The 15296-nt window shown below is 36.4% G+C and overlaps 2 protein-coding genes across 6 annotated transcripts in view; both read left to right on the top strand.

Annotated features, from left to right (window-relative positions):
• The window catches only part of LOC135197864 (outer dynein arm-docking complex subunit 4-like), a 50819-nt gene extending 44418 nt beyond the window's left edge, over nucleotides 1–6401 (top strand). For all 5 annotated transcript variants that reach the window (XM_064225052.1, XM_064225054.1, XM_064225053.1 and 2 more), the window contains 6 exons: nucleotides 70–231; nucleotides 411–576; nucleotides 1340–1517; nucleotides 3382–3548; nucleotides 4338–4454; nucleotides 5764–6401. In XM_064225052.1, the coding sequence (XP_064081122.1) occupies nucleotides 70–231; nucleotides 411–576; nucleotides 1340–1517; nucleotides 3382–3548; nucleotides 4338–4454; nucleotides 5764–5906 (933 nt within the window). In that variant the 3' untranslated portion in view covers nucleotides 5907–6401. The remainder of the gene's footprint in view (nucleotides 1–69; nucleotides 232–410; nucleotides 577–1339; nucleotides 1518–3381; nucleotides 3549–4337; nucleotides 4455–5763) is intronic.
• Nucleotides 6402–9687: 3286 nt separating this feature from the next.
• The window catches only part of LOC135197863 (solute carrier family 41 member 1-like), a 212099-nt gene continuing 206490 nt past the window's right edge, over nucleotides 9688–15296 (top strand). Inside the window, exon 1 of the mRNA XM_064225046.1 lies at nucleotides 9688–9707. The gene's annotated coding sequence lies outside the window, so the exon portion shown is untranslated. The remainder of the gene's footprint in view (nucleotides 9708–15296) is intronic.

Raw genomic sequence — 15296 nt, 5'->3', positions numbered from 1 at the left:
ATTATTATTATTATTATTATTATTATTATTATTATTATTATTATTATTATTATTATTATTATCATCCAGCGTCTGTTAGGTGGACTCAGCAGCGATAAGGAGTTTTTGGCTTCACTCGTCAATCGTCGGAGTTTAACCAGAGAACTTCAGAGCACTTTTTCGAATGGACCAGTAGGGAAGTCGGGGATCCAAGTTGCGGCTGTAGCCAAAGAAGCCCTTAGTTCTCTCCAGGTAGGTTATGCACTTTACGTTTATCTAAATTTTATGGTTCGGTAACTTTGTCAACTACAGAGCACAAGTACCTACCTTTAGTAGTTGTTATTTTGCTGTGAAAAGAGGTTTAATGTAGTGTCAAAAGTATTTTACTTCTCTCTCTCTCTCTCTCTCATAAAATCTTTTTTCTTCATTAGCATCTGGAGTCGTTTATGTGGCAGAGGGACCCAGGCGGCAGCATGAACACTGGTGGAGATAAAACCACCTTGCAGAAGTCGAGAGAGAAGAAGGAGAAGGCCAGGGTAAAGGCTTCTCTGAGAAAGAGGGTGGCCACCATTCTGCAGAAGTTGCAGCAGGAAGAAGGTAAGACACAGGCATTACATTATTTACTTTTTCCCTTTGTATAAGTGATGACTCAGCAGGGAGAATTACATTGCAGATTTAATGCCCTTATATCTCTAAGGCATCCGACAGACTCAGGTATTCGGCACTGTTTTCAAAGTAACTGCTTGATGCTTATGTTTTCGCCTCTCTTTGTGATTATATTTTTCATGGATGCATATATATATATATATATATATATATATATATATATATATATATATATATATATATATATATATATATATCATCATGAATGTATTCGTTGGTATTTTTATCACCTTTCTCTTTTCTAGTGGTTTCTCAGGGCAATGTTCTTTCACCTAAGGTTGCTCCGTTTTATCAAGGTCATTTTCCAGCATACCTCTTCAGCTCAGTGTCATTCAAACTTGCAGAAACTGAACCCTCTTCTTATACACTTTCCAGCCATTCTGTCATCTTGCTCTTCCTTTGCCTATTAATTGACATAGAGATATTCCTAAAAGGAAATTCCGACATTTAGTCTTCGGTGCCTCCTAGACAGTTCCTGCTTTTAACCCTCTTGATTATTTCACAATGCTCAATATTCGCGTTTTATGCATGCCCTCTTTTTTACGTTGTTTCCAGCTCTCATTAACCGGTGTCTGCATTTACTTACATTAGTCTGTTTCTATATGTACGCATTCACTGTCATATATACTCTGTGTCCTTATTAGGTCAGGAACTGTTTACAGATTTTTTTCCTGTTATCTTTCCCCGTTTCCAGACCTTGAGGCCACTGTCCGAGAAGGAGAGACCCTCGTCAATGAAGTGAAAGCGACGGAAGTGGGCGATCGTATATTATGCCGCCTCCTGGTGGGAGTGGGCGTGGCTTTGCCCAAGTGTGGAAGGCCCCAGGACGCTATAGCTGTTCTCACCGATGCTGTTCATATAGCCAGGGCAAAGTAAGTCACTCCAGGTTGTATATGATTTGGTTAAGTTCCAATTATCGTGAATTTTGGTGATGGTTATATATTGTAATAAGTTCTCCGAGTACCCACTGGGTGTATGGTATTTTTATCTGGTGATGGAAGATGAAAATTTACAATCATTCAATGGAAATTTCACATATTTAATGCATTCATCCAATCGTTACTGAGAGATGAGAATTTAGTTATAAATACATACCTAGGCTAATTGGCGGAATGAGATGTGCAGATGTGGCAGTGATATAATATACATATAAAAGAAAGCGAGACTCAATAAATAAGCCATTTAAGTGACGTTCAGAGTAAATTAAAGGCTTATTTATTTTGTCTGATATTTTTTTTTTAAATATCAAAACATGATTCTCTATGTTATATTAGCTAACAAATTTACGAAAGGCAATGTTTCTAAAAATAATAGTGTTCATGGTGTTTCATAATTCAGAGGTTTCGACTATTCATAGCATATCTTATTGCAAAAATATCGAACGTTCATAGTACATCTTAGTTCCAAGTTGTCGAATGCTCATAGTACATTTTAATTCCAAGATGTCGAATGTTCATAGCATTTCTTAGTTCAAAGATGTCGAATGTTCATAGCATATCTTATTTCAAAGATGTCAATTGTTCATAGCATATCTTAGATCAAAGATATCGAATGTTCATAGCATATCTTAGATCAAAGATGTCGAATGTTCATAACATATCTTATTTCAAAGATGTCAAATGTTCAATGCATATCTTATTTAAAAATGTCGAATGTTCATAGTATATCTGAGTTCAAAGATGTCGAATTTTCTTAGCATATTTTAGTTCACAGATGTCGATTGTTCATAGCATATCTTAGTTCAAAGATGTCCAATGTTCATAGCATATCGTAAATCAAAGATGTCGAGTCTTCATAGCACATCTTAGTTCAAAATGTCGATTGTTCATAGCATATCTTAGATCAAAGATGTCGAATGTTCATAACATATCGTAGTTCAAAATGTCGAATGTTCAAAGCATATCATAGATCAAAGATGTCGAATGTTCTTAGAATATCTTAGTTCAAAATGTCGAACGTTCATAGCACATCTGAGTTCAAAGATGTCTATTGTTCATAACATATCTTCGTTCAAAGATGTCGTTTGTTCATAGCACATCTGAGTTCAAAGATGTCGATTGTTCATAGCATATCTTATTTCAAAGATGTCGATTGTTCATAGCACATCTTAGTTCAAAATGTCGAATGTTCAAAGCATATCATAGATCAAAGATGTCGAATGTTCATAGCACATCTTAGTTCAAAATGTCGAATGTTCATAGCATATCTGAGTTCAAAGATGTCTTGTTCATAGCATATCTTAGTTCAAAGATGTCGAATGTTCATAGCACATCTGAGTTCAAAGATGTCGATTGTTCATAACATATCTTCGTTCAAAGATGTCGATTGTTCATAGCATATCTTAGTTCAAAGATGTCGATTGTTCATAGCATATCTTAGTTCAAAAAGTCGAATGTTCATAGCATATTTGAGTTCAAAGATGTCGATTGTTCATAGCATATCTTAGTACAAAGATGTCGAATGTTCATAGGATATCTTAGGTCAAAATGTCGATTGTTCATAACATATCTTAGTTCAAAGATGTCGAATGTTCATAGCATAGCTGTGTTCAAAGATGTCAAATGTTCATAGCACATCGTTATTCAAAATGTCGAATATTCGTAGCGCATCTTAGTTCAAAATGTCGAATGTTCATTGTGTATTTTAATTCAAAATGTCGAGTTCAAAGATGTCGAATTCTTATTGTTGTTGAATTCAGTAAGAAAACCGTGAGATTTATTCGATTTATTCTTCCAGCGAATATGGAGAAGAGGAGCACTCCGCTGTGGAGCAGCTGGGTCGAGTCCTGGCCGAACAGGGCCAGCACGCAGAAGCGGTGGCTGTTTGGGAGAGGCGTATACCGGCAGCTGCTAACAGCGCCCAGCGAGCCTCACTTTTCCTCCTCATTGCGAAGTCGTATTTCGGTGAGTTTTTCTTTTAAGCGATTCGTCGGATTCATAGTAATTCCAAGATTCCAGTTTTATGGGGATTTAGTTATGGTTAGTATGTACTACTCGTTTGATTGTGGTTTTATTTAATTAGGAATGTAGTACTACTTATGGTCTCTCTCTCTCTCTCTTCTCTCTCAGTTATTTTCATTCATCTGCTCTCTTTCACTCTATTTTGGTTTATTTCATTGATCTACTCTCTCTCTTTCTGAGTTTATTTTCAGTTAATTTCATTTATCTGCTCTCTATTTTTCTGTCTTAGTTTATTTAATTTATTTGCTATCTCTCTCCATCTCTTATTTATTTCAATTATCTGCTCTCTCTCTCTCTCTCTCTTAGTTTATGTCAATTATCTGATTCTCCCTCTCTCAGTTTTTATTTTATGTATATACTCTCTGTCTCTCTAAGAGTTTTCATTTCATTTACTCTCTCTCTCTCTCTCTCTCTTAGTTTATTCCAATTATCTGCGCTCTCTCTCTCTCAAGTTTTCATTTTATTTTTATACTCTGTTTCTAAGAGTTTTCATTTCATTTATCTCTCTCTCTCTCTCTCTCTCTCTCTCTCTCTCTCTGTTAGTTTATTTCAATTATCTGTTCTCTCGCTCTCAAGTTTTCATTTTATATTTCAATTATCTGCTCTCTCTCTCTCTCATGTGTTCATTTTATTTTTATACCCTTTGTCTCTAAGAGTTTTCATTTCATTTATTATCTCTCTCTCTCTCTCCACTCCATTTATCAACATCCATCCACTCCACTGTTTCCACAGCCATGCGCAAAGTGGAGACGGGGAAATTCTACGGAACGAAGAGCGTCAGAGAAGCGGACGACGACCAGGATAACACAACCGCTCTGACGGCGCTGCTGGCTCTCATCGATGCAGACGGTTAGATATCAGATCTCCTCTTTTTTTAGCATTTATATTGTATCCACTCTTCTTTTTTCCAGTAGGGGGCTAGCGCCATCAGTAAATCTCGTGCGGCGCACTTTTGAGATTCTGTGCAGCGTGCCATCGGCCCCTATAATAGATTCATATCAGCCGTGCATTTGATGTCTAGGCCCGTCCCTAACGACGCTCCTGATTGGCCGTTGATAAGCCAATCACAGGACTGGAAACTGTCTCTCTCGAGAGTTCACATAGGTAGGATGTGTGTTCCACCACCTCTCCTGAGGGATAATTCTTTCAAACGTATCCCTCAGCAGAGGTGGAACATACATCCTGCCCGTGTGAACTCTCGAGAGAAACTGAGAGTTTCCAGCCCTTTCACTGGCTTATCAACAGCCAATCAGGAGCGTCGTAAGGGACGGGCTTAGACATCAAATGCACGGTTGATGTGAAGCTACTATAGCTGCAACCCCTTGTGTTCCTTTTACTGTATCTCCTTCCATATTTTCTTTCTTCCATCTTATTTTCCAGCCTCTCCCAACGATTGATTCATAGTGCAACTGCTTTGAGGTTTTCCTTCTGCTACACCTTTCACGCCTTTTTACTGTCAGTTTCCGTTTCAGCGCTGAATGGCCTCATAGGTCCCAGTGCTTGGCCTTTGGCCTAATTTATATGTTTAGATCAATTCAACTGTTTTTTTTTTTTTTTTGTATGTTTATTTTAGTTATATTCCATTCGTTGGCTTTTAGTTTGATGTTTGAGCGCTGATTTGATCGACTCTCGTTTGGTATTTGTATTGTATTTTACTGTATAGTAGCATCCGCGTATCTCGTGTTGTGTTTTCATTTTTGTTCGATTGATTTGCGCGCATTTGATTTCTTGTTTGTTTGGGTTGAGGTGCTTTATGAGTACACGCTTATTAAAGGATCTGTTTCCTTTTTCTTAACAAGGTTATACTTTGTTGGTTTGCGTTGCATTCGTTCTTTGGTTCTCCTTCTGTGGTTATTCTTTCGTTTTGCGACCTTTTGTTACTCTTGTCCTCTTATATTAATACTATTAAGAAGCAATCTGGGGCCATCTCTTTCCTTAGGATGATTCATTGTATTGAAAACGAGAGTTTTGCGAGTTCTTCCTTGAAATGAATAAATAGAATTTGTTTACAATTGACATCATTTTAAATAAATATAAAAACACGTTTGTATTGAAAAATGCTTACATTTTGTAGGTCTTTGAATTTTCAATAAGAAAGAGAACAAATACTTGAGAAGTTAGAAGTCTCATCTTTCCTTCCTTCCCGACGGCGTTCCAGTTCAACAAGAGAACATAGAGGGGGCTCAGAAGAACCTGGAGAAGTGCGGCCCCCTCCTGGAGGACGCGCCCCAGAACCTCCTGGACGAATACGAATCCTACAAGGTGAAGATTTCTCAGTTCACCGAAGAAACCCCTTCGTAGGACACCCACTGGTGCTCTCCAGGGTCGCCGAAGGCTTAGTCTTCATGCATTGGATTTTTGTGAATTGTATCTGGTGCAGTGGGGGACTTCGGTGTTTGTCACTTGTGGGACCTTGGGCTACAAATCCCTCAGCGCTTAAAAAAAAATAAATAGATAAATAAATAAATAAATAAATAATAAAAATTATCCTGCCCTTATCTGATATCAGATACCTGCAACGGACATTTTAGGTGTCCCGTGGCACCTGCGTTTTAAGTTTCTCAGTCTATCTGGTTGATATCACTATAATTTCTTCTATATTATATGTGTGTGCGTGTGCGTGTCTATATATGTGTGTGTATACAATGTGTGTGCGTCTATCGACATTGATATCAGATTATAACTTTTATCGGCTATTTTATTTGATTTTACGTGTAGTATTTTAATGCGAATATATATTACATATATTTATCTCGTCATTTATGTGGATCCAGTACTCTATGCGTTGAATCAGTTACCAACTATCTATCTATCTATATATATATATATATATATATATATATATATATATATATATATATATATATATATGTATATATATATAGAAATATATATATATATATATATATATATATATATATATATATATATATATATATATATATATATATATATATACCTGCACACACATACATACATACACATACATGCATGCATATATATATATATATATATATATATATATATATATATATATATATATATATATATATATATACGGATATATATATATATATGTGAGTATGTATATATATTACGTATATATGCATGTACATAAACAAGGGTATACGTCAATACTTTATTTATTCCTTCGTATTTGAGTTCATCATACCCCTCACATGAACCCATCCTTCGTCGAGGTACATTAATTTTGTCTGAATTTATGCCTGAGATTTATTCTTATTTGCGCCTAAATATTTTTTTTAGATTATTTGCAGTATTACATTGGGAATCCTTTCCGTCTATTTGTGATTGAAGAATCAAACTGTCATTTTGTAATGCTATAAATTGTAATCTTAGTGCTTCTCTGTTAAGGCAATTGTATACTATGTGTATCTACTTGAATAATGGTCAGGGTGTGGAAGACTGAATTAACACCTCTCGTATTTGTACAGTATTAGTTTCAGTGTCGTTCTGTGCATAGGCTAACGAATATGAAAACATGATAACCAATTTGGCCACGTAACAGACACGCCTCAAGAAGAGGGATTGAAAGAAATACGTCCAAGTAAAACTCGCCGTCCTCTTAAGAAAGTGTCTCCAGCTGCTGTGATAATAAGCATAAATGAAATACATCCTTCACACGATTTTGCCAGAGGCATGAAAAGCTGTGGTTGTATATCTAATAGACGTTGACTAAACTGAGACTTATTTCAGTATTCTAAATTTCAGGAGTAGCCATTTTTTAGGGGTTCATTTAAGAGTGCCTTTTTCATCAACAGGTTACCCTAAATACACAAATGCAATGTGATTACAAACTTTGATAACTGCTGAGTACTTAAACTAATCTGATTAGGGTATGTCATCAATGGCTTTTGTAATTTTTTAAACTGAAAAGAGACAGCCTACATTTTTTGGGTGAGAAAGCAGGAGTGATTTTATATTTCTGTTAAGGAAATGAAAAGTTTAGAGATATTTATTATCATTTTGAACCTAACTATATGCCACATGGATAAACCAATTGTCTTCAAAAGTTAAACTTTGTCTATAGACGAAGGCATCCCTTAGACAAGTAAACCCCACTTTTTTTGTAGACGAATCTATCCTCCTTTGTGGGAAAACTAATCTGCATTGTAGATTAAGCTGCCAATTGGAATGTGTAGCCTTATGTTGAGGACTGGCAACGCCATCCTTCTAGATTTCGTCCTCGTAACCAAAGCACTATTTTGACATTTTGTGGGGTAAGCTCTTCTTGGTAGATGAAACTATCGTTTTGGTCATTTTTTTTAATAGCAAAACAGGCCACTTGTAAGACAGAGTTATTCTATGGGAAACCTAATGGCCACAACCAGCTGCCCGAACTGGTCCTTTAGTAGGTACCTTTCTAATGGGTATAAGTATAACTATGCCTTGGTTGGTATTTTCTTTCTAGTGTACAGGGAGCATAGTCAGCCCTGGTAGGTAAACTTCTTTCTGATAGGTAACTTTTTCCTGGCAGTCGATACTCTCCCTTACAAAGGATACTCAGCTTCTCTGTAGGCCAAATTACCTCCTGTTAAGTCAAATCGTCTGTCTGGTATTTAAGGCTGTACTTCTGATAGGTCAGTTTTTTTCTCCTGACTGATGAATTAAGCCTTATGATAGGCAAAATCTATTTCCTGTTAGGTAAGCGTTCACTTTAGTGAGTGTGAAACGATAGCCTATTATATATACTCTTTTAGTAGGCGGCATTCCGGTCAATCCATATACAGTAATATAAAGCAAATAACATGCATTTCTTATTGTGTCATCTGCATTTCCGGTTTACTTTTCAAGATGTACCGTAAATCTTTATGAATGAGAAATATATTTTTCAGAAATGGGTTTGTGTTTTAGTTAATATCCTTTGCAGGTGTAGCTGAGTCAGTTGCGGGAAATGTGCAAGGAATATAACAAGGCAATTCTTGCAAAGCAAAGAAGAAATAGAATTAAAATGTGGCTTCACATTGTGCAATTTTTCCAGAGAAATTGCTTCCTCGGCGGCCGTACTGGACAAAAACCCTCACTTGCCTTTGGAGACTGTTTGCAAGCAACAACCCACGAGCCACTGTTGAGCCGTTTGAAAGAAAATCCCTACTCCTACTACTACTACTACTGCTCCTACCACTGTGCACAGGTACCTTCAAAATATAATGAATTCTTAACTATTTTTTTTTTTTATAATTTGAAAACTATATAAATTCCTAATATAATTCATCATAATTTTGAAATATAATTAAGATCACAGGAAATATTCTTTTGGATATTATGGTTATTAATTCAAATACGACAAATGGATCTATCTATACAAAGCGCTATTTTGCCTATAATTTCATATACGATAAAGGGATCCATACAATTCGTTATGTTGCCTATTATGAAATCATGTCCGAGTTCAAGTGGTCATATAAGGTCTCTTAATATTACATCAAGAGTTTTAGATCTTGCTTAACGGTTTACAATCACTTACGGGCGCTTTGTAGCAGTGTCTACTTTATTTCAGATGAACAGTGGTAACTCTTTGTCGGTAATGATTTGCTAACTGCATTGCTTTAGTTGTTTGATGCCATGAGATGTTGTATAAGTGAATAGGGCATGCAGGTTTGTGCATATTATTTCAAATTCCTTTAAGTGAGTGAAATTGGGCAAATTTGTCTTGCTTTGGAATGTAATGTTTGACGGCTGTATATGAGCTTCTCGTAAGAGATAATTAAACAAATGATAAATCAGTAATTAAAGGCAGAAGAAAGTATCCTGGTATCAACAACATAAAGCCACGCAGAAAACTAGAACGCAAACCGTAATGGAAACTAAAACGAAAAAGCAAAGCCAAAGGAAATACCTTATTAGAGTTTAGCACAAGAGACGATCACTGGTAGTGCTTCATTCTCCTACCCTAAATCCCCTTCTTCTCGCCTGAGTCACGTGGTGGTCGCGCTCACAAGCGTTGTTGTGGCTGGTGGGGTGTGTTTGTGTTGTTCCTCATACTGTTAATTCACACTTGTTTACTTGATACTGACCTTTAGTTAGGATTGAACTGGAATCTTGGTGATATTGCTCGTGAGGGTCTTTCAAATTATAAAGGTAAGGATAACTGTTTACGGCTCTGTCATGTGAGTGTTGACGGTTTGATTACCCATCGCCTAAGTCTAGGGCGGTTTTGCTTTGTTTACGTGCAAGTAATAGTCCTAAGACGTCTTCTGTGACTGATTTATTGTTATCGTTGGGGAGGTCAAATACCAACTGATTTTAAACGGAAAGGAGTCTTGATTTTTAATTACTGCAAAGATAGGCTGTAAACTAATGATAAAATACCCATCTTACCTTCGTTTTCAAGTTAAGTCAGCTCTTGGGCCACAAACACCCATCCGAATATCAGTCTAATCACGAACGAGAGAGGGCGAGTTGAATGTGGACCTGATGTAAGGGAGGAAACCATTGTAAATTTCAGAGCGTTTGTGACGGTAACTTTTCATGAGGTAAAACATTAAAAGAACGGAAGGATACGCAGACTTCATAGACTTCCAAGTGAGATGTTGCAATATGAAGTAGACTTCGTACCCTTGTTACTAATTAGGTGAAAGGAATAGTTATTCTATTATATAATTATGGATATGCAAGTAATGCATACTTTAAAAAAAATTAAAAAAAATTATATGGGAAGGAAACTGATTTGGTGCCAAAGTAGAACTCCGATAATAATGTATTATGAAACAGCGGGTGCTCAGTATTTTTGTGAATGAAATGAGAGAAGTCAGATTAAAAAAAGCTGAAGGTGCAACTTTGAATAAAAAAAAATGTCATGAAAGAAGTGTGGAGTATGTTAAATCTACAAATGATGCCTTGTTATTGGTAGTGAATAGATATCCCGAGTCTTGTGAAAAATGTGAAAATATTTTAAGCATGAAAAAGTTTGAAGCTAGTGTGAGCAAGAGGAAAGGTTATGGGGGTAGCCAGAAATGAAAAATTCGAGTCATGAATATTCATAGGATTGATGGGAAATTGTAAAAGGCCGGGAGAATGCTTAAAAGAGAAATAAGTAAGGTAACAGGATCTCAGAAAATGGACAAGATGGTGAATGCATGCAGAACAACAACGGAGATGCATGAAAAGACTAATGAACCAACTCCAATTTATATGGCCTTCTATTAAAGTAAATTGTAGATGTAAAATGCAAATTAGAAAATGTGGGAACTGTTAGAATTATAAGTATGTGTAGCACAATATGGCAATTATATATGATTTTTTTTTTTTTTTTTTTTTTTTACAGATGAGTAGCCTTCCCACTGGTGCCGTTTATCCAGTGAGAGTAGTTGTAGACCAATATATGAAAAGAGATGATGATAAAGTGAACAGGTGTTTTGAAGTGGTTTGTTCACATGGAGGGGAGAGATTCAGTAGGCTGAAATCGCGAACAATTCTGGTTGAGATGAGAAATAAGAGGGAGGATTAGAAAGCGCTGGTTAATTGGGGTACAGGACGAGGGATTGGCCACTTGATGTAATTTTCTGCCTATAAGGTTTATTCTGAAGCCATCCTCTGTTGAGTGCAACGGCTTACTGGTTAAAAAAGGAATTAGTATGCTTGTTAGAAAGATACAGTGACCGATGTCCATTTGCACATACACATACACACACACACACACACACACACACACACACATATATATATATATATATATATATATATATATATATATATATATATATATGTGTGTGTATGTATGTATGTTTATGTATGTATGTACTGTATGTATGTATATTATTATAATATATAATATTATACATATATATTATATATATTATATTATCCAATGTAGCACGAAGGAACACGTAGTACTTGGGAATATTCTTGAAGCCACGGTAGAAAGGTGAGTGAAAAACTGGTGACTTGGAACAAGTACTTTCGTAGTTGATTCTACATTTTCAAGTTCACCCTGAATATAAAAGTTTGTTGTTGTTGAAAATTAAGCCAGTCTTGTGCTAGCTCGGGCTCTTGCTCCTAGAGCAGCCCGTAAAATATAAAAGAATTTGACAGACCTTTCTATACAAAAACAGAAAGGGGGCGGAGTTACAGATTGTTAATCTGGGCGGCGTAAAGACAAGGAGAGAAAATCTCCATCCTGGATTGTCCCTTGATCCTCTCTCCTTGTCTCTTTTGCTTCAAGAACACGCCGCCCAGATTAACAAACTGTAACCCCCCCCCCCCTTTTCTGTTTTTCTATATAAAGATCTGTCAACTTCTATTATGTTCAGTGTGAACTTGAAAATGTAGAATAAACTACGCAAGTACTTGTTTCGAGTCACCAGTTTTCGATCACCTTTCTACAGTGGATTTAACGAAATATATACCGTATATATCTGGTCCATTTCTTTCGGAAGTTCTGAGCACTGTGCATGTATATGTATGATGTTCCTTCCTCATAAAAACTGAGGTCTCAACTTAATCAGTGTTATCAATAGAATTATCAGTTATCATCGGCCTAATAAGAATCGTGGGACGTAATTACAAAAAAATTAAGCCGTGTCGATCGTTCTTTACAAATAAAGTCTTATAATCAATGTCGGTGTGAAGTAAACAAGGTATACCGTATTAAAGAAAGCAGCGAAAAGTTACCTTTGACTATGATTTTTTTGCTTGTTATATACGGGAAAAATGTTCGTACCGTAGTCGGGCTCATTCGTAGATTGAGCCACTACTGTAAACTGCCTTTTTATTGGTGAGCTGAGCTCTTCAGTGAACGTAAAAGTTTATATCATAAACTGATGAGAAATTTCTTTTCGTGAGTATGTAACGAACTCATCCTTATCATATAAAAATATCTCGTCAATTTAAATTAAAGGAGTGTAACATGATTGAGATTAAGGACTGTGAAAGATTTCCTCTTATGATTAGTTTTCTCTTATATATGCAAAGTAATCTTAGTGTCAAACTTTCAAACATCAATACTTTAAGAATAACTTTCTATTTTATAGAACGATAAATTCTTTTCTTTACGCATATAAATAACGTTTTAAGACAAATTTTAAAACACATTAGTTTGTGGTACTTAGTTAGTGATCGTCCGCGATAATAAAGAAAAATCAAACTCATGCGCTTAGTTACCGTATGCTAACTATTTCTGAATACAAGTAAAGCAAATCTCATAGTCAAAGGAAGTATACCTATGCTTCCTTCTACGGTGCATGTAAGGAGTGCTGTATCCACGGTCTAGACCGTGGCTGTATCATAGGGACCTCCACGAAATAGTAGCCTTTTACATTGGCTTTTACTTTCAAAATAGATAAACGATAGAAATTCGTCTTGCTGAGCAGTGCGGATTAATTAAATGTTTACAAGGACAGGTCGACCAGACGTTGACGTAACACTGACTTATCGCTGGCATGACCCGCTACTGACTGCCTTGTTGATACAACAGAAAATTTGGTCAACATTCGTCTTTGCTTTATATAATTGTTTCAGTTTTGTATTAATTTTTTTCTAATGGTAGTCCACCAGTAACTTCATTATTTATCAGTGTCAGTTATTTTGTGGAAAAAAAAAAATACGGCTTCGTATGTCACAAAAACTCTAAGTTAATTTTTCTGTCGATAGCGAGGGTAAGAACTCGACATATCTGTTGTTTCAAACAATAGTTTGACGTAAACTGTAATGAAGATTACTCAGAATACCTCAAGCTTATAATAAATGAGAAATAAATTTGTCCTTATAGGATGGTACTAAATATTTCCATCTTGTAAATCATGGCCATGACTCACATAACCCGGTATACTACTCGGGTGATTCATCACTAATCCCTCGTCTGGCGGACCTGTTGTTTACATATGAAGTCTATATGTTTTACAGTGAAAATACACGAGTATATAACATCCTTTGTATGAATATAGGGTATAATTATGCCTCCCATAATAAAACTATCTATTGCTTGTCATGTAGCACTTCTCAAACTAGATTGCATTCTAATATTGTTTCCCATAGAAACAAGGTGAAGTATTTATGTACAATCTCATTAATAAACACACACACACACATATATATATATATATTTTATATATATATATATATATCTATATATACATTATACGAACGCCTTAATTATATTACACACATATATATATATATATATATATATATATATATATATTGCGTGTGTATATATGTGTGTTACTGTAATTTAAGCGTTCTATAATGTTAACAAGGTTCATGAAAGCGCTATTTACACGTCAAACCCATTTATTTCGATGGGCAAAATCTGTAATCCATATCACTGGTAATTGTGTAAAGTTGGTAAGTGACAAGTGTCTTTTTGTGGCACATGACTGATGTGGCAATATAGCGCTGCTAATATGTGGACGACGGTTGTCCAGAGATGGAATGGGGAGCTGACGATAACTCACGCACAAGAGACTGACCCTCATGACCAATTCTCAAGCAGCCCCCATAGTTGTGGGTTAGTGTCGCCAGTGCACCTCACACAGTGCACTCTAGGCAATGCTTAAAGGCCTTTGCAGCATGCCTTCGCCCCCTCCGTTCGTATTCTCTAGTTTCTATCTTACTTTCCAAACTCTAACAGTTGATTCATGGTACAGCTGCAATGTTCTATTGTTACACCTGTTAAATCTTCGTACTGTCAATTAGCGTTTCAGCGCTGTTTGACCTCATAGGTCCCATCGCTTGACCTGTGGCCTAAAGTCTATATTCTGTTCTATTATATTCTATTCTCATGCAGGTATTTCAGCGGCTATGCCCACCTGCTTCGACACAGGTGGGAATTAACGAGGACCAAAACATACGCAATGACCCCTTTCCATCACTATACAACCACCTATACATACCACCTGCGCCGTATTGCCACACCTGAAGAGGCCGTCATTATGGATACACCTCCGAATTACCAACTGTACAGATTCACCAGTGATCAGGATGTCAGAAGTTTGTTAATTGGAATATGTGGTTTTGTTGTGTAAGTAATATTTTAACACTACACACACACACAATGTTCCATCTTAGATTTCTAGATGTTCCCTGCAAGCGGCTATTTATGCATCAAAATGGATGTAAAGGTTCTCATAGCGTTGCGTTACAATAGGTATTTGAGCAAAAGCTGCTTTTTATCGTCCAGGTTTCTTCTGATACGTCAAGTTTTTGTCAGTAAACTGTCTTTCAACTGTGGTTCTGAAGTTTTAGGATGACTATCCTCTTCTTTCCCACCGTTGTCCCTACATTAAGGGGTCGGTTGCCTGATGCGCCTTCTCCTCCACTGCCTTCTATCAAAGGCATCATCCTCCACCAAACCTCTTCTTTCCATATCTTCCTCCACTAAATCTCGCCATCTAATTCTCTGTCTCCCTCTTGATCTTCTTCCTCTAACAGGTTCCTCCCAAGCGCTCTTCACTCCCTCCTCGTCATCCATCCTCAACACAGGCCCATACTACCTCAATCGTGACTCTCTTATCACCTCTGTATTCTTTACTAAGCCTGCCCTTCTTATTTCGTCATTTTCATCTCTCAAGCAGCAATATTCTCATAATCACCTCAGCATTCTCATTTCTGTTCTCTCAAGCTTTACTTCCTCTTTTCTTCTTGGAGCCCATGTTTCTGCTCCATACATTTTTAAGATGACTATAGAAATGACTAAAAGGGGGTTGGGGCGTCTCCACAAAAAGTTAACAC

Source organism: Macrobrachium nipponense, chromosome 21, assembly GCF_015104395.2.
Source record: "Macrobrachium nipponense isolate FS-2020 chromosome 21, ASM1510439v2, whole genome shotgun sequence".
NCBI lineage: Eukaryota > Metazoa > Arthropoda > Malacostraca > Decapoda > Palaemonidae > Macrobrachium > Macrobrachium nipponense.
This window is presented reverse-complemented; position numbering and strand designations above follow the sequence as displayed.